A 20,713-nucleotide genomic window follows, 5' to 3' on the forward strand; every position below is an offset into this window, starting at 1 on the left:
AGACATAGAGAGAGAGAGAGAGACCGAGAGAGACAGAGAGAGAAAGAGAGAAAGAGAGACCGAGAGAGACAGAGAGACAGAGAGGGAAAAAGAGAAAGAGAGACAGACCGAGAGAGACAGAGAGAGAAAGAGAGAAAGAGAGACAGACCGAGAGAGACAGAGAGAAAGAGAGACAGACAGAGAAACAGAGAGAGAGAGAGACAGACCGAGAGAGACAGAGAGAGAGAGAGAGAGAGAGAGAGAGAGAGAGACAGAGAGAGAGAGACAGAGAGAGAGAGACAGAGAGACAGAGACAGAGAGACAGAGAGACAGAGAGACAGAGAGACAGAGAGACAGAGAGACAGAGAGACAGAGAGACAGAGAGACAGACAGACAGAGAGAGACAGAGAGAGACAGAGAGAGACAGAGAGAGACAGAGAGAGAGACAGACAGAGAGACAGAGAGAGACAGAGAGAGACAGAGAGAGACAGAGAGAGAGACAGAGAGAGAGACAGAGAGAGAGACAGAGAGAGAGACAGAGAGAGACAGAGAGAGAGAGAGAGAGAGACAGAGAGACAGAGAGAGAGAGAGAGAGAGAGAGAGAGAGAGAGAGAGAGAGAGAGAGAGAGAGAGAGAGAGAGAGAGAGAGACAGAGAGAGACAGAGAGAGAGAGAGAGAGACAGAGAGAGAAAGAGAGAGAAAGAGAGAGAAAGAGAGAGAAAGAGACAGACCGAGAGAGACAGAGACAGAGACAGACCAAAGGTTAGACCAATGACTAAACATCTGTTCCATCAACCAACAGTGCAAACTCAAGACAAAATCAAGTCTACCCCCCTAATTCAAGTATTTGGCACTGGTTCTGCTATCAACACGTGTGGTGCAGTCAGGAGTCAGGTGCACAAAAGGCAAATGTAACCATGGTCTTACTTGGAGAAGACACGAGAGACGCCCTCAGAGTGGCAGTAGACGGTGTGGAAGAGCCAGGAGAAGGACAGACACAGGATGGCCCCGATGAAGAAGATACCGATCACTATCTTCTCCTGGAACGGGGCAGCAAAGTACATGTTGGAACGAAACATATACATGATGCCCAGGCACAGGAAGAACAGACAGCCTGGAGGAAGGAGAGAGAGGGAGGGAAGGGGAGAGAGATGGAGAGAGGGAGGGAAGGGGAGAGAGATGGAGAGAGGGAAGGAAGGGGAGAGAGATGGAGAGAGGGAGGGAAGGGGAGAGAGATGGAGAGAGGGAGGGAAGGGGAGAGAGATGGAGAGAGGGAGGGAAGGGGAGAGAGATGGAGGGAGGGAGGGAAGGGGAGAGAGATGGAGGGAGGGAAGGGGAGAGAGATGGAGGGAGGGAAGGGGAGAGAGATGGAGGGAGGGAAGGGGAGAGAGATGGAGGGAGGGAAGGGGAGAGAGATGGAGGGAGGGAAGGGGAGAGAGATGGAGGGAGGGAAGGGGAGAGAGATGGAGGGAGGGAAGGGGAGAGAGATGGAGGGAGGGAAGGGGAGAGAGATGGAGGGAGGGAAGGGGAGAGAGATGGAGGGAGGGAAGGGGAGAGAGATGGAGGGAAGGGGAGAGAGATGGAGGGAGGGAAGGGGAGAGAGATGGAGGGAGGGAAGGGGAGAGAGATGGAGGGAAGGGGAGAGAGATGGAGGGAAGGGGAGAGAGATGGAGGGAGGGAAGGGGAGAGAGATGGAGGGAGGGAAGGGGAGAGAGATGGAGGGAAGGGGAGAGAGATGGAGGGAAGGGGAGAGAGAGAGTCAGTCTGATATATCAGTTGTATACATACTGAATCCTAGCTAGCTCAACTTTACTGAGTTTTGTCACAGATACTATAGATTTATAAAAACATGTCTGATTTATATTCTAATTTGTAGTCTCGCTTGTCAGTGACTGTAGGAAGAGACTAAACTATCTGAGTTGTGATACTAAAAGTGAACACTAGGTGGTAGTGGTGGGTAGAGAACGCACTTTGTTTGCGTGAACATGAGGTGTGATGGGTTCCCCCCCTTGATTCAGTCAGGCTGAGTAACAATATGGGTGTGTCCTCTACAGCTGGGGGGGGGGGGGGGGGGGGGGGGGGGGGCTGTGTCCTCTACTTGTCCTCTACCAGCCAGAGGGGGGGCCTGTGTCCTCTAGTCCAGGGTTTCTCAAACTGGGTCCTGGGGCCCCCTCTGGGTGCAGGTTTTGGTGTTTAACCAGCATCACACAGCCGATTGAAATAAACAACACATCAAACTTTGATGATTTGAATCAGCTGTGTAGTGCTAGAGCCAAAACCAAAAGGTTATTCCCCCGGGGGGGTTGAGTCAGTAATCTGAGTCACACTACTCACCAGATGAGATAAACACAGTGAGTTACTTCCCTCTGCCCGCCACACTGACCTCAGTGGGTAGACCCCGTCAGACCTCAGTGGGTAGACCCCGTCAGACCTCAGTGGGTAGACCCCGTCAGACCTCAGTGGGTAGACCCCGTCAGACCTCAGTGGGTAGACCTGTTGTTCTGTTGGATGCTCACCAGGACAGGACAAAGCTATGGAGGGCTGCCAGCTAAATGGGTCCAACCCTAACCCGATCTAAAAATGGGTCCAACCCCATCTAAAAATGGGTCCAACCCAATCTAAAAATGGGTCCAACCCAATCTAAAAATGGGTCCAACCCAATCTAAAAATGGGTCCAACCCAATCTAAAAATGGGTCCAACCCTAACCCAGCTAAATGGGTCCAACCCTAACCCAGCTAAATGGGTCCAACCCTAACCCAGCTAAATGGGTCCAACCCTAACCCAGCTAAATGGGTCCAACCCTAACCCAGCTAAATGGGTCTATGTGAATACTCAGTTCTCCGTTTACTCAGAGGTCCTGTCCTTATTTAATGCCCAACGCATCTGCTCTGGAGCGGAAGAGAGTCTGTGTGTGTGTGTGCATGGTTTGCCCTGTGCTCCCATATTATTCTATCATTTCTGCACGTGTGAGCAGGGACCTCATGTTAGTCTGTGTATTGGCTGGTCCTTAGTCTGACTCTGTGTGTCTGTCTGTGTGTCTGTGTGTGCGTGCGTGCGTGTGTGTGTGTGTGCGTGTGTAGCGTCTTAAACCCATCAGGATGGAAGCAGCAGAGTGCTCGAGCAGAGAGCAGAGAGCGGGGAACGTTAACACCATTACTAGTGATTAGGGCAGGACATTACGACATGGCAGTTTAACCATGCTACTCTATTAAGAGACAACACATAGTATTAAACACTGCGTTTTATCCTCTGTGTCTGGCTCAGCTGTGCACCTCTACCCCCCCCCCCCCCCCCCCACTCTGTGGGTTTCTAAGGGTGTAGTGTGATCTAATTAGCTGTGGGTTTCTAAGGGTGTAGTGTGATCTAATTAGCTGTGGGTTTCTAAGGGTGTAGTGTGATCTAATTAGCTGTGGGTTTCTAAGGGTGTAGTGTGATCTAATTAGCTGTGGGTTTCTAAGGGTGTAGTGTGATCTAATTAGCTGTGGGTTTCTAAGGGTGTAGTGTGATCTAATTAGCTGTGGGTTTCTAAGGGTGTAGTGTGATCTAATTTGCTGTGGGTTTCTAAGGGTGTATTGTGATCTATTTAGCTGTGGGTTTCAAAGGGTGTAGTGTGATCTATTTAGCTGTGGGTTTCTAAGGGTGTAGTGTGATCTAATTAGCTGTTACGTCACTCAAACCAAAGTAAATGTCACCATCAAATGACATTCATTTACTAGCTTTGTTTGAAAAATATATTTCAATTTAAATGCTAGCTTGGTGTGTGTCAGTGATTGTGTCTCCCCCCCCCCCCGACCACTCTCTTACCCAGCAGGTGACTAGCTTGGTGTGTCCCCCCCCCCCCCCTCTATTACCCAGCAGGTGAGTCCAGATGTTGCCAGTCTCAGTGTGGATCCTGAAGATGCTCTTGAAGCAGGCCCTGAAGGAGGGCATGGGCGGCCGGTGCCCGTGGCGGAGATACTCGTTATCCTTCAGCCACTCAGGCAGCACGTCATGAGGAATGACTCGCCACCGGCCTTCCCACACCTGGGGAGAAGACACAGGGAGAGGAGAAGACACAGGGAGAGGAGAAGACACAGGGAGAGGAGAAGACACAGGGAGAGGAGAAGACACAGGGAGAGGAGAAGACACAGGGAGAGGAGAAGACACAGGGAGAGGAGAAGACACAGGGAGAGGAGAAGACACAGGGAGAGGAGAAGACACAGGGAGAGGAGAAGACACAGGGAGAGGAGAAGAGAAGACACAGGGAGAGGAGAAGACACAGGGAGAGGAGAAACACTTCATTAGGTTTTCCTCCGAAGCGGGATTGAACTTGAGTTACGAATGAAATGACACAACTGAGGGAAATAAAGAGTTCTCTTTCATGTGTTTCTCTCTCATTTCCATTTGATGTTCAGGGTGAAGGGACACCCGGATAATATCTGTGTTGGGGAGGCCTGTGGAACAGTAGTCTATGTAATATCTGTGTTAGGGATGATAGAGGAGAGAAGGAGGGAAATGTGAGGTGTGTGTACAGTGTCAGAGGAGGAGGGAAATGTGAGGTGTGTGTACAGTGTTTATAGGATGGAAATGTGAGGTGTGTGTACAGTGTCAGAGGAGGGAAATGTGAGGTGTGTGTACAGTGTCAGAGGAGGGAAATGTGAGGTGTGTGTACAGTGTCAGAGGAGGAGGGAAATGTGAGGTGTGTGTGTACAGTGTCAGAGGAGGAGGGAAATGTGAGGTGTGTGTGTACAGTGTCAGAGGAGGAGGGAAATGTGAGGTGTGTGTACATTGTCAGAGGAGGGAAATGTGAGGTGTGTGTACAGTGTTCCACCTAAAGGTCTGGTGACCACTCATGTGATACCAACGTCTCTCCAGGCAAACCTGGTCAGGAACACACAGGTCCCTAATGGCACCCTATTCCCTATATAGCGCACTACTTTAGACCAGAGCCCTATTCCCTATATAGTGCACTACTTTAGACCAGAGCCCTATTCCCTATATAGTGCACTACCTTAGACCAGGGCCCTATTCCCTATATAGTGCACTACTTTAGACCAGAGCCCTATTCCCTATATAGCACACTACTTTAGACCAGAGCCCTATTCCCAATATAGCGCACTACTTTAGACCAGAGCCCTATTCCCAATATAGCGCACTACTTTAGACCAGGGCCCTATTCCCTATATAGTGCACTACTTTAGACCAGGGCCCTATTCCCTATATAGTGCACTACTTTAGACCAGGGCCCTATTCCCTATATAGTGCACTACTTTAGACCAGAGCCCTATTCCCAATATAGCGCACTACTTTAGACCAGGGCCCTATTCCCTATATAGTGCACTACTTTAGACCAGAGCCCTATTCCCTATATAGTGCACTACTTTAGACCAGAGCCCTATTCCCTATATAGTGCACTACTTTAGACCAGAGCCCTATTCCCTATATAGCGCACTACTTTAGACCAGAGCCCTATTCCCTATATAGTGCACTACTTTAGACCAGAGCCCTATTCCCTATATAGTGCACTACTATAGACCAGAGCCCTATTCTCTATACAATGCACTACTTTAGACCAGAGCCCTATTCCCTATATAGTGCACTACTTTAGACCAGAGCCCTATTCCCTATATAGTGCACTACTTTAGACCAGAGCCCTATTCCCTACATAGTGCACTACTTTAGACCAGAGCCCTATTCCCTATATAGTGCACTACTTTAGACCAGAGCCCTATTCCTATATAGTGCACTACTTTAGACCAGAGCCCTATTCCCTACATAGTGCACTACTTTAGACCAGAGCCATATTCCCTATATAGTGCACTACTTTAGACCAGAGCCCTATTCCCTATATAGTGCACTACTTTAGACCAGAGCCCTATTCCCTATATAGCGCACTACTTTAGACCAGAGCCCTATTCCCTATATAGTGCACTACTTTAGACCAGAGCCCTATTCCCTATATAGTGCACTACTTTAGACCAGAGCCTATAGGGGTGGGCACAGGAGAGAGTGAGAAACAGTTGTTGTTGACTAATTCTGAGTCATCAAGTGATTTATTTCTGTAATTGAAAGCCTGCTGTTTGCCATTTCAGCACAAGTTAGATGTCTGTCTCCATCAACTGAGGGATTGTGAGCAGCGTAGGTCCATTTCTAGTTGGCCCCTGTTCTAGAGGTTAGGCATCACAGAGTACATATTGCAGGGCCGTGTTCAGTCGGGCACACACACAGCAAAACATTTAGCAACAGATACATTTCTTCTATTGGATAAGTGGATGTATAGAACCTCCCTGTTTCAAAACGTTTTTCTCTGCCTACTGAACATGACAATCATGCCACATAACCCACTGGGGTGACAGAGAGAGATGAACAAACCTCTGTGTGATAATGACAGGCTGAATAAACTGGTCTAAATGTCCCCCTCATCAAAAGTGGTGCACTTTACAGAGAAAAGGCTGTACAGAGTCAATGTGAGGGGGAACCGGTGCAGAGTCCATGTGAGGGGGAACCGGTGCAGAGTCCATGTGAGGGGGAACCGGTGCAGAGTCCATGTGAGGGGGGAACCGGTGCAGAGTCCATGTGAGGGGGGAACCGGTGCAGAGTCCATGTGAGGGGGGAACCGGTGCAGAGTCCATGTGAGGGGGGAACCGGTGCAGAGTCCATGTGAGGGGGGAACCGGTGCAGAGTCCATGTGAGGGGGGAACCGGTGCAGAGTCCATGTGAGGGGGAACCGGTGCAGAGTCCATGTGAGGGGGAACCGGTGCAGAGTCCATGTGAGGAGGAACCGGTGCAGAGTCCATGTGAGGGGGAACCGGTGCAGAGTCCATGTGAGGGGGAACCGGTACAGAGTCCATGTGAGGGGGAACCGGTACAGAGTCAATGTGAGGGGGAACCGGTGCAGAGTCAATGTGAGGGGGAACCGGTGCAGAGTCAATGTGAGGGGGAACCGGTGCAGAGTCCATGTGAGGGGGAACCGGTACAGAGTCAATGTGAGGGGGAACCGGTACAGAGTCAATGTGAGGGGGAACCGGTACAGAGTCAATGTGAGGGGGAACCGGTACAGAGTCAATGTGCAGGGGGTACTGGTACAGAGTCAATGTGCAGGGGGTACTGGTACAGAGTCCATGTGAGGGGGAACCGGTACAGAGTCCATGTGAGGGGGAACCGGTACAGAGTCCATGTGAGGGGGAACTGGTACAGAGTCCATGTGAGGGGGAACCGGTACAGAGTCCATGTGAGGGGGAACCGGTACAGAGTCCATGTGAGGGGGAACCGGTACAGAGTCCATGTGAGAGGGTACTGGTTAGTCCATATACTCTTGGTCATGTAGTGTATGTCCAAGGTGAGACTTAAGGGGACCAGTGTGTGTGTGTGTGTGTGTGTGAGAGAGAGAGAGAGACTGACCTTGTGAACAAACTCCTCCATCTTCTCCATGGCGTGGTGGGCTTGTAGTAGAGGCGTCATGCCCATGAAGCCCTCGTCTGAAGTCTTCAAGTCCTCCTCCCCTGCAGAGGTAGAGTCCATCCCTCCATCTCTCTCCTCCTCCTCTCCATCAGTCACTTTCTGCAACTCCAGCGCATTGGGTCTCTGAGAACACAAGAACACCCAGTTAGAACAGAACCCCAGTCGGAACAACAGACCCCCCCAGTCGGAACAACAGACCCCCCCAGTCGGAACAACAGACCCCCCCAGTCGGAACAACAGACCCCCCCAGTCGGAACAACAGACCCCCAGATCGATGTTCCACAGAGGAGGTTACCCAGAACACACACACCAGGACTCAGGTCAGGGCCCATTGCCCTACATCACAAACTGAATATCAGTTTCACACACACACACACACACACACACACACACACGGCTAATTAATAAACCATTGATTGGTGTGACCTGGCTCATTCTATCTGCTTTGAGTTGTCCAACCCCAGACATGCATTGTGTGGTTTTAAGCCACGCTCCCATCCCAACCATGTCCCAATAGCACCTTATGGGCCCTGCAGTAAACAGGGAATAGGGTACTATTTGGGAAGGAGCCCGGTGTGGCTCACTCCCTAATTAACAACCGTGTGTGTGTGTGTGTGTGTGTGTGTGAGACACTCCCTACTACACAGGCAGAAAGCAATTACAATAATCAGTGAGGTGGGGGGGGATTAATATGCCAGAGACAGAATGGAAAAGTCATTCATCACCACACACATCAGCCCCTTGAATTTACTCACACACCATGCAGGCCTGCTACACACACACACACACACACACAAACACACACACACACGTAGGTGGCCTGTACAATGCCAGTCTTCCCTACCACCATCAGGCTTGACCTGTTATCTAGCCAGGCCTTCTTCCCTGCCAACATCAGGCTTGACCTGTTATCTAGCCAGGCCTTCTTCCCTGCCAACATCAGGCTTGACATGCTATCTAGCCAGGCCTTCTTCCCTGCCGCCTTCAGGCTTGAATTAATAACAATGCCAGGAGCTGGCACGCTGTGACACGCTGTGACACACACAGCGACTGTAGGGGAAGGTCTGTTCTGAATAAATAGTAGGTAGGTTACAGCAGAACTGGGACAACATGAAACCCTGTCCTGTAATGATGGGGAACAAGAGAGTCCCCACACGTACATACTGTATATTCATATTCAATAGGGGTCTATCCCATGGTACAGCTCAACATATCATCTATCCCATGGTACAGCTCAACATATCATCTATCCCATGGTACAGCTCAACATATCATCTATCCCATGGTACAGCTCAACATATCATCTATCCCACGGTACAGCTCAACATATCATCTATCCCACGGTACAGCTCAACATATCATCTATCCCACGGTACAGCTCAACATATCATCTATCCCACGGTACAGCTCAACATATCATCTATCCCACGGTACAGCTCAACATATCATCTATCCCACGGTACAGCTCAACACTCAAAGCATGGACAACATATCATCTATCCCATGGTACAGCTCAACATATCATCTATCCCACGGTACAGCTCAACATATCATCTATCCCACGGTACAGCTCAACATATCATCTATCCCATGGTACAGCTCAGCATATCATCTATCCCATGGTACAGCTCAACATATCATCTATCCCACGGTACAGCTCAACATATCATCTATCACACGGTACAGCTCAACATATCATCTATCCCATGGTACAGCTCTACACTCAAAGCATGGACAACATATCATCTATCCCATGGAACAGCTCAACATATCATCTATCCCATGGTACAGCTCAACATATCATCTATCCCACGGTACAGCTCAACATATCATCTATCCCATGGTACAGCTCTACACTCAAAGCATGGACAACATATCATCTATCCCATGGTACAGCTCAACATATCATCTATCCCACGGTACAGCTCAACATATCATCTATCCCATGGTACAGCTCAACATATCATCTATCCCATGGTACAGCTCAACACTCAAAGCAGGGACAACATATCATCTATCCCATGGTACAGCTCAACATATCATCTATCCCACGGTACAGCTCAACATATCATCTATCCCACGGTACAGCTCAACATATAATCTATCCCATGGTACAGCTCAACATATCATCTATCCCATGGTACAGCTCAACATATTATCTATCCCATGGTACAGCTCAACATATCATCTATCCCATGGTACAGCTCAACATATCATCTATCCCACGGTACAGCTCAACATATCATCTATCCCACGGTACAGCTCAACATATCATCTATCCCACGGTACAGCTCAACATATCATCTATCCCACGGTACAGCTCAACATATCATCTATCCCACGGTACAGCTCAACATATCATCTATCCCACGGTACAGCTCAACATATCATCTATCCCACGGTACAGCTCAACATATCATCTATCCCACGGTACAGCTCAACATATCATCTATCCCACGGTACAGCTCAACATATCATCTATCCCATGGTACAGCTCAACATATCATCTATCCCATGGTACAGCTCAACATATCATCTATCCCATGGTACAGCTCAACATATCATCTATCCCACGGTACAGCTCAACATATCATCTATCCCACGGTACAGCTCAACATATCATCTATTCCATGGTACAGCTCTACACTCAAAGCAGGGACAACATATCATCTATCCCACGGTACAGCTCAACATATCATCTATCCCACGGTACAGCTCAACATATCATCTATCCCATGGTACAGCTCAACATATCATCTATCCCACGGTACAGCTCAACATATCATCTATCCCACGGTAGAGCTCAACATATCATCTATCCCACGGTACAGCTCAACATATCATCTATCCCATGGTACAGCTCAACATATCATCTATCCCATGGTACAGCTCAACATATCATCTATCCCATGGTACAGCTCTACACTCAAAGCATGGACAACATATCATCTATCCCACGGTACAGCTCAACATATCATCTATCCCACGGTACAGCTCAACATATCATCTATCCCATGGTACAGCTCAACATATCATCTATCCCATGGTACAGCTCAACATATCATCTATCCCATGGTACAGCTCAACATATCATCTATCCCACGGTACAGCTCAACATATCATCTATCCCATGGTACAGCTCAACATATCATCTATCCCATGGTACAGCTCAACATATCATCTATCCCATGGTACAGCTCAACATATCATCTATCCCACGGTACAGCTCAACATATCATCTATCCCATGGTACAGCTCAACATATCATCTATCCCACGGTACAGCTCAACATATCATCTATCCCACGATACAGCTCAACATATCTATCCCACGGTACAGCTCAACATATCATCTCTCCCATGGTACAGCTCTACACTCAAAGCATGGACAACATATCATCTATCCCATGGTACAGCTCAACATATCATCTATCCCACGGTACAGCTCAACATATCATCTATCCCATGGTACAGCTCAACATATCATCTATCCCATGGTACAGCTCAACACTCAAAGCAGGGACAACATATCATCTATCCCATGGTACAGCTCAACATATCATCTATCCCACGGTACAGCTCAACATATCATCTATCCCATGGTACAGCTCAACATATCATCTATCCCACGGTACAACTCAACATATCATCTATCCCACGGTACAGCTCAACATATCATCTATCCCACGGTACAGCTCAACATATCATCTATCCCACGGTACAGCTCAACATATCATCTATCCCACGGTACAGCTCAACATATCATCTATCCCACGGTACAGCTCAACATATCATCTATCCCACGGTACAGCTCAACATATCATCTATCCCATGGTACAGCTCAACATATCATCTATCCCACGGTACAGCTCAACATATCATCTATCCCACGGTACAGCTCAACATATCATCTATCCCATGGTACAGCTCAACACTCAAAGCAGGGACAACATATCATCTATCCCACGGTACAGCTCAACATATCATCTATCCCATGGTACAGCTCAACATATCATCTATCCCACGGTACAACTCAACATATCATCTATCCCACGGTACAGCTCAACATATCATCTATCCCACGGTACAGCTCAACATATCATCTATCCCACGGTACAGCTCAACATATCATCTATCCCACGGTACAGCTCAACATATCATCTATCCCACGGTACAGCTCAACATATCATCTATCCCACGGTACAGCTCAACATATCATCTATCCCATGGTACAGCTCAACATATCATCTATCCCACGGTACAGCTCAACATATCATCTATCCCATGGTACAGCTCAACATATCATCTATCCCATGGTACAGCTCAACATATCATCTATCCCACGGTACAGCTCAACATATCATCTATCCCATGGTACAGCTCAACATATCATCTATCCCATGGTACAGCTCAACATATCATCTATCCCACGGTACAGCTCAACATATCATCTATCCCATGGTACAGCTCAACTCAAAGCAGGGACAACATATCATCTATCCCACGGTACAGCTCAACATATCATCTATCCCACGGTACAGCTCAACATATCATCTATCCCATGGTACAGCTCAACATATCATCTATCCCACGGTACAGCTCAACATATCATCTATCCCACGGTACAGCTCAACATATCATCTATCCCACGGTACAGCTCAACATATCATCTATCCCATGGTACAGCTCAACATATCATCTATCCCATGGTACAGCTCTACACTCAAAGCATGGACAACATATCATCTATCCCACGGTACAGCTCAACATATCATCTATCCCACGGTACAGCTCAACATATCATCTATCCCATGGTACAGCTCAACATATCATCTATCCCATGGTACAGCTCAACATATCATCTATCCCACGGTACAGCTCAACATATCATCTATCCCATGGTACAGCTCAACATATCATCTATCCCATGGTACAGCTCAACATATCATCTATCCCATGGTACAGCTCAACATATCATCTATCCCATGGTACAGCTCTACATATCATCTATCCCATGGTACAGCTCAACATATCATCTATCCCATGGTACAGCTCAACATATCTATCCCATGGTACAGCTCAACATATCATCTATCCCACGGTACAGCTCAACATATCATCTATCCCATGGTACAGCTCAACATATCATCTATCCCATGGTACAGCTCAACATATCATCTATCCCATGGTACAGCTCAACATATCATCTATCCCATGGTACAGCTCAACATATCATCTATCCCACGGTACAGCTCAACATATCATCTATCCCACGGTACAGCTCAACATATCATCTATCCCATGGTACAGCTCTACACTCAAAGCAGGGACAACATATCATCTATCCCATGGTACAGCTCAACATATCATCTATCCCATGGTACAGCTCTACACTCAAAGCAGGGACAACATATCATCTATCCCATGGTACAGCTCAACATATCATCTATCCCATGGTACAGCTCAACATATCATCTATCCCATGGTACAGCTCAACATATCATCTATCCCATGGTACAGCTCAACATATCATCTATCCCATGGTACAGCTCAACATATCATCTATCCCATGGTACAGCTCAACATATCATCTATCCCATGGTACAGCTCAACATATCATCTATCCCACGGTACAGCTCAACATATCATCTATCCCACGGTACAGCTCAACATATCATCTATCCCATGGTACAGCTCTACACTCAAAGCAGGGACAACATATCATCTATCCCATGGTACAGCTCAACATATCATCTATCCTATGGTACAGCTCTACACTCAAAGCATGGACAACATATCATCTATCCCATGGTACAGCTCAACATATCATCTATCCCATGGTACAGCTCAACATATCATCTATCCCAAGGTACAGCTCAACATATCATCTATCCCATGGTACAGCTCAACATATCATCTATCCCATGGTACAGCTCAACATATCATCTATCCCATGGTACAGCTCTACACTCAAAGCAGGGACAACATATCATCTATCCCATGGTACAGCTCAACATATCATCTATCCCATGGTACAGCTCAACATATCATCTATCCCATGGTACAGCTCAACATATCACCTATCCCACGGTACAGCTCAACATATAATCTATCCCATGGTACAGCTCAACATATCATCTATCCCATGGTACAGCTCAACATATCATCTATCCCATGGTACAGCTCTACATATCATCTATCCCATGGTACAGCTCAACATATCATCTATCCCATGGTACAGCTCAACATATCATCTATCCCATGGTACAGCTCAACATATCATCTATCCCACGGTACAGCTCAACATATCATCTATCCCACGGTACAGCTCAACATATCATCTATCCCATGGTACAGCTCTACACTCAAAGCATGGACAACATATCATCTATCCCATGGTACAGCTCAACATATCATCTATCCCATGGTACAGCTCAACATATCATCTATCCCATGGTACAGCTCAACATATCTATCCCATGGTACAGCTCAACATATCATCTATCCCATGGTACAGCTCAACATATCATCTATCCCATGGTACAGCTCAACATATCATCTATCCCATGGTACAGCTCTACATATCATCTATCCCATGGTACAGCTCAACATATCATCTATCCCATGGTACAGCTCAACATATCATCTATCCCATGATACAGCTCAACATATCATCTATCCCATGGTACAGCTCAACATATCATCTATCCCATGGTACAGCTCAACATATCATCTATCCCATGATACAGCTCAACATATCATCTATCCCATGGTACAGCTCTACATATCATCTATCCCATGGTACAGCTCTACATATCATTTAAAAAGAAACAAGGGAAAGGGAGACTCACTGGGAGACTCAGAGAGAGAACGACTATTTCAGGTGACAAAAAAAAAAGTTTGGCCAAGTGAGTGAGTGAGTGAGTGAGTGAGTGAGAGAGAGAGAGAGAGAGAGAAGGAGAGAGAGAAGGAGAGAGAGAGAGGTAAGAAGGTGAGAAATATTGAGAGTGAGAATGAGAACAGATTCAATGGGAAAGTCTTACTAAGCCAAGGTGCAAGTAAGGGAGTCAGTGAGAGAGAGATAGAAGAGAGCAGGACACATACAGAACTAGAATACACCACTATAAATGTAGTCTCACACACACACTACTCCAGTATAGATTTAGTTTGACTACAGCAGAATCTCCCCCCCCCCCACACACACTACTCCAGTATAGATTTAGTTAGACTACAGCTGACCCCCCCACACACACACACACTACTCCAGTATAGATTTAGTTAGACTACAGCTGACCCCCCCACACACACACACACTACTCCAGTATAGATTTAGTTAGACTACAGCTGACCCCGCCCCCACACACACTACTCCAGTATAAATTTAGTTAGACTACAGCTGACCCCCCCCCACACACACACACTACTCCAGTATAGATGTAGTTAGACTACAGCTGACCCCCCCCACACACACACACACTACTCCAGTATAGATTTAGTTAGACTACAGCTGACCCCCCCCCCCCCCCACACACACACACACACACACACACTACTCCAGTATAGATTTAGTTAGACTACAGCTGACCCCCCCCACACACACTACTCCAGTATAGATTTAGTTAGACTACAGCTGACCCCCCCCCCCCCCCACACACACACACTACTCCAGTATAGATTTGGTTTGACTACAGCAGAACCTCCCCACGGCTTTCTGTCAACGTTAATTCTATTTTCACATCACAACATTCATAGTCACTAAAAATAGAAGTTGTAGCCATTCACCATTTACACTCTTCACATACAACTGAATCTTCCAGAGGGTTGATGCAGGGTGCCAAGTCATCTGAAAACAGGGGCATAGAGATGAACAGTGGCACCAGGCTACTATATATAAACAGAGAGAGAGAGATGAACAGTGGCACCAGGCTACTATATATAAACAGAGAGAGAGAGATGAACAGTGGCACCAGGCTACTATATATAAACAGAGAGAGAGATGAACAGTGGCACCAGGCTAATATATGGAGAGAGAGATATAGAGAGAGAGAGATGAACAGTGACAACAGGCTACTATATATAAACAGAGAGAGAGATGAACAGTGGTACCAGGCTACTATATATAAACAGAGAGAGAGAGATGAACAGTGGCACCAGGCTACTATATATATAAACAGAGAAAGAGATGAACAGTGGCACCAGGCTAATATATGGAGAGAGAGATAGAGAGATATAGAGAGAGAGATGAACAGTGACACCAGGCTACTATATATAAACAGAGAGAGAGATGAACAGTGGCACCAGGCTAATATATGGAGAGAGAGATATAGAGAGAGAGAGATGAACAGTGACAACAGGCTACTATATATAAACAGAGAGAGAGATGAACAGTGGTACCAGGCTACTATATATAAACAGAGAGAGAGAGATGAACAGTGGCACCAGGCTACTATATATATAAACAGAGAAAGAGATGAACAGTGGCACCAGGCTAATATATGGAGAGAGAGATAGAGAGATATAGAGAGAGATGAACAGTGACACCAGGCTACTATATATAAACAGAGAGAGAGAGATGAACAGTGGCACCAGGCTAATATATGGAGAGAGAGATAGAGATACAGAGAGAGAGAGATGAACAGTGACACCAGGCTACTATATATAAACAGAGAAAGAGATGAACAGTGGCACCAGGCTAATATATGGAGAGAGAGATAGAGAGATATAGAGAGAGAGAGATGAACAGTGACAACAGGCTACTATATATAAACAGAGAGAGAGATGAACAGTGGCACCAGGCTACTATATATAAACAGAGAGAGAGATGAACAGTGGTACCAGGCTACTATATATAAACAGAGAGAGAGAGATGAACAGTGGCACCAGGCTACTATATATATAAACAGAGAAAGAGATGAACAGTGGCACCAGGCTAATATATGGAGAGAGAGATAGAGAGATATAGAGAGAGAGATGAACAGTGACACCAGGCTACTATATATAAACAGCGAGAGAGATGAACAGTGGCACCAGGCTAATATATGGATAGAGAGATAGAGATATAGAGAGAGAGAGATGAACAGTGACACCAGGCTACTATATATAAACAGAGAGAGAGATGAACAGTGGCACCAGGCTACTATATATAAACAGAGAGAGCGAGATGAACAGTGGCCCCAGGCTAATATATGGAGAGAGAGATAGAGATAGAGAGAGAGATAAACAGTGGCACCAGGCTACTAAATGATGTATACCAGATCTTTATATACACCGTTTATTCATGGAGCAACAGAGGGGTGCTAGGCTAGCTAGCAGTGTTCAGATGAGACGCTAGCCATATTTATAATACATGTCTAACCCATTTCCCATGCCCACCAAGCCCAGCCAAACTTCCAGAGCAGTCCAACAACATGGCCTGGCCAGTGTGTGTGTGTGTGTTCATGTGTGTGTTTGTGTGTGTTCGTGTGTGTGTGTGTGTGTTCGTGTGTTCGTTCGTGTGTGTGTGTGTGTGTTCGTGTGTGTGTGTGTGTTCGTGTTCGTGTGTGTGTGTGTTCGTGTTCGTGTGTGTGTGTGTTCGTGTTCGTGTGTGTGTTCGTGTTCGTGTGTGTGTGTTCGTGTTCGTGTGTGTTCGTGTGTGTTCGTGTTCGTGTGTGTTCGTGTTCGTGTTCGTGTTCGTGTGTGTGTGTTCGTGTTCGTGTGTGTTCGTGTGTGTTCGTGTTCGTGTGTGTTCGTGTGTGTTCGTGTTCGTGTGTGTTCGTGTTCGTGTGTGTTCGTGTTCGTGTTCGTGTGTGTTCGTGTTCGTGTTCGTGTGTGTTCGTGTGTTCGTGTGTGTGTTCGTTCGTGTGTGTTCGTGTTCGTGTGTGTGTTCGTTCGTGTGTGTTCGTGTGTGTGTGTGTGTTCGTGTGTGTGTGTGTGTGTGTTCGTGTTCGTGTGTGTGTTCGTGTTCGTGTTCGTGTGTGTGTGTGTTCGTGTTCGTGTTCGTGTGTGTGTTCGTGTTCGTGTTCGTGTGTGTGTTCGTGTTCGTGTTCGTGTTCGTGTTCGTGTTCGTGTTCGTGTTCGTGTTCGTGTGTGTGTTCGTGTGTTCGTGTTCGTGTTCGTGTTCGTGTTCGTGTTCGTGTTCGTGTGTGTGTGTTCGTGTGTGTTCGTGTGTGTTCGTGTGTGTTCGTGTGTGTTCGTGTGTGTTCGTGTGTGTTCGTGTTCGTGTTCGTGTGTGTTCGTGTTCGTGTTCGTGTGTGTGTGTGTTCGTGTTCGTGTTCGTGTGTGTGTTCGTTCGTGTGTGTTCGTGTTTGTTCGTGTTTGTGTTCGTGTTCGTGTTCGTTCGTGTGTGTTCGTGTGTGTTCGCGTGTGTTCGTGTGTGTGTGTGTGTGTGTGTGTGTGCGTGTGCGTGCGTGTGTGTTCGTGTGTGTTCGTGTGTGTGTGTGTGTGTGTGTTCGTGTGTGTGTGTGTGTGTGTGTGCGTGTGTGTGTGCGTGTGTGTGTGTGTGTGTTGTATTATACATGTCCTGTCTGCCACCAGACTGATACATTACAGTAAAGGGACGACTGTGAATTATAGAGAGGCAGTAATGTAGGGAGTCATCTCCACCAATGAAGTATTTATAACCTTCATCTCAGAGTGTAGGTAACAGGGTGCCCTCTAACCACAGTCCCCCTCCATATTAATTTCAGTGACCTGGAGGGAGAAGATACCCCTGACGGACTGTTTAAAAACACAAAACAGCTCTGCTACGTATCCCTGGTCCACAACACACACCAGAGTGATGACTGCTACGTATCCCTGGTCCACAACACACACCAGAGTGATAGCTCTGCTACATATCCCTGGTCCACAACACACACCAGAGTGATAGCTCTGCTACGTATCCCTGGTCCACAACACACACCAGAGTGATAGCTCTGCTACGTATCCCTGGTCCACAACACACCAGAGTGATAGCTCTGCTACGTATCCCTGGTCCACAACACACACCAGAGTGATAGCTCTGCTACGTATCCCTGGTCCACAACACACACCAGAGTGACAGCTCTGCTACGTATCCCTGGTCCACAACACACACCAGAGTGATGACTGCTACATATCCCTGGTCCACAACACACACCAGAGTGATAGCTCTGCTACGTATCCCTGGTCCACAACACACACCAGAGTGACAGCTCTGCTACGTATCCCTGGTCCACAACACACACCAGAGTGATAGCTCTGCATGCGAGCGCGCACACACACACACACACACACAGTAAAAATCACTCACCCACACAAGTAACCATGGGTGAACACACATATAGGCTACACCTCCACAGAAGAGATGACCCATGCATCCCTCTGCCTCACCCCAGAGCCAACACACACGAGCAGGTGGTTGTCAACCTAGCTGACTGGGTGATATTTTGGGGGCAGGCTTGTGGGTCAGTGCCAGCAACGGGTTGTTTGGGGTCAGGCCTGAACTGACTGTGGGTGGTGGTTCAACTCTCCCATTCAAGTGTCTGTCTTGTGTACATCTCGACATTAGTATCCCCCCAGGCACTCTAGTACCCCCCCCCCCCCCCCCCCCCAGACTCTAGTACCCCCCCAGACACTCTAGTACCCCCCCCCCCCCCCGACACTCACACATAAGAGACCCCGTATAGTAGGGAACTAGTTTTGACTAGGCTCATATTAGGACCAGGGTCATAAATAGTGTACACTACAGGTATGTAGGGAATAGGGAATTATTTGGGTCATTGGAGTCCAAAATAGTGCACTAGGGATCAGGGTGTCATGTGAGAGGCCGCGTGTACCGTGTGGAATGCTAACGACAGGGTGGAGTACATTACAGTTCATCACGTTCTCTTGGCTGAGGAGTGGAACACGGTTCTGTTGAGTCCCGCTGAGAACCCGGGTCTTAGATGAGCTGACATGTAAACAGACCAAAAATATCAAAGTGCACCGATTTCCAAGGTTTTACTGAGTTACACTTCATATAAGGAAATCAGTCAATTGAAATAAATTCATTAGGCCCTGATCTATGGATTTCACATGACTGGGAATACAGATATGCATCGGTTGGTCACAGTTTAAAGTTTCTACACATTTTGCCATGGGGCAGTTCTCTACATTTTGCCATGGGGCAAAGAGAAATTCTGAAGTTTTAAAGCAAATTTCCAGCAGTTCTCTACATTTTGCCATGGCTTATACCTTGTTCTTATGCTGTCGGAGTGACTCAAACATTAACTGAATCCATGGTGGCCCCACGCCGGGACGTTTCTTACATTCTCCATGACTGTTATTCTGGTGATTGTTAGTTCTGAAAAATGTTTTACTAAAAAAATATATAACTCCATTATTATTTCTACATTACTTTATATCTGGTTTAAAGTTTACACTGAAAGTTTACACAGTCGTTTAAAGTTTACACTGAAAATGTTTTAATATTACGTATTTATGTTTTTACAATGGCGATGTGCCGCTGCTAAATGCATATAGGGGAAGCACACACACACACACCACACACACACACACACACGAGAGAGAGAGAGAGAGTCACTTCAGGTCAAGTTGACAAGGGGCTACTCTCGGCCATTCAACATTAAGGGAACAAGGACAAGCTGTTTGTCACATCATCCACTAAATGACTGCAGGCTCTCTATGGCTTATCCAATCATACAGAATGTCAGATACTGTAGACTGGTGTAATATCATCAGCTGTAATACTGTAGACTGGTGTAATACTGTAGACTGGTGTAATATCATCAGCTGTAATACTGTAGACTGGTGTAATATCATCAGCTGTAATACTGTAGACTGGTGTAATACTGTAGACTGGTGTAATATCATCAGCTGTAATACTGTAGACTGGTGTAATACTGTAGACTGGTGTAACACTGTAGACTGGTGTAATACTGTAGACTGGTGTAATATCATCAGCTGTAATACTGTAGACTGGTGTAATACTGTAGACTGGTGTAATACTGTAGACTGGTGTAATACTGTAGACTGGTGTAATATCATCAGCTGTAATACTGTAGACTGGTGTAATACTGTAGACTGGTGTAATATCATCAGCTGTAATACTGTAGACTGGTGTAATACTGTAGACTGGTGTAATATCATCAGCTGTAATACTGTAGACTGGTGTAATATCATCAGCTGTAATACTGTAGACTGGTGTAATACTGTAGACTGGTGTAATATCATCAGCTGTAATACTGTAGACTGGTGTAATACTGTAGACTGGTGTAATACTGTAGACTGGTGTAATACCGTAGACTGGTGTAACACTGTAGACTGGTGTAACACTGTAGACTCGTGTAATATCAGC

The 20,713-nt window shown here is 46.7% G+C and overlaps 1 protein-coding gene across 1 annotated transcript in view; it reads right to left on the bottom strand.

The window, feature by feature from the left end:
* LOC139392647 (adiponectin receptor 2) overlaps nt 1-18,221 on the bottom strand; it is a 29,260-nt gene extending 11,039 nt beyond the window's left edge. Inside the window, exons 1-4 of the mRNA XM_071140775.1 lie at nt 18,169-18,221; nt 7,361-7,543; nt 3,832-4,003; nt 907-1,093 (exon numbers count right to left, since the gene is read on the bottom strand). Coding sequence (XP_070996876.1) covers nt 907-1,093; nt 3,832-4,003; nt 7,361-7,480 — 479 coding nt within the window. The 5' untranslated portion in view covers nt 7,481-7,543; nt 18,169-18,221. The remainder of the gene's footprint in view (nt 1-906; nt 1,094-3,831; nt 4,004-7,360; nt 7,544-18,168) is intronic.
* Between the last annotated feature and the right edge of the window lie 2,492 nt (nt 18,222-20,713).

The sequence above is a fragment of the Oncorhynchus clarkii genome, chromosome 33 (genome assembly GCF_045791955.1).
Source record: "Oncorhynchus clarkii lewisi isolate Uvic-CL-2024 chromosome 33, UVic_Ocla_1.0, whole genome shotgun sequence".
NCBI lineage: Eukaryota > Metazoa > Chordata > Actinopteri > Salmoniformes > Salmonidae > Oncorhynchus > Oncorhynchus clarkii.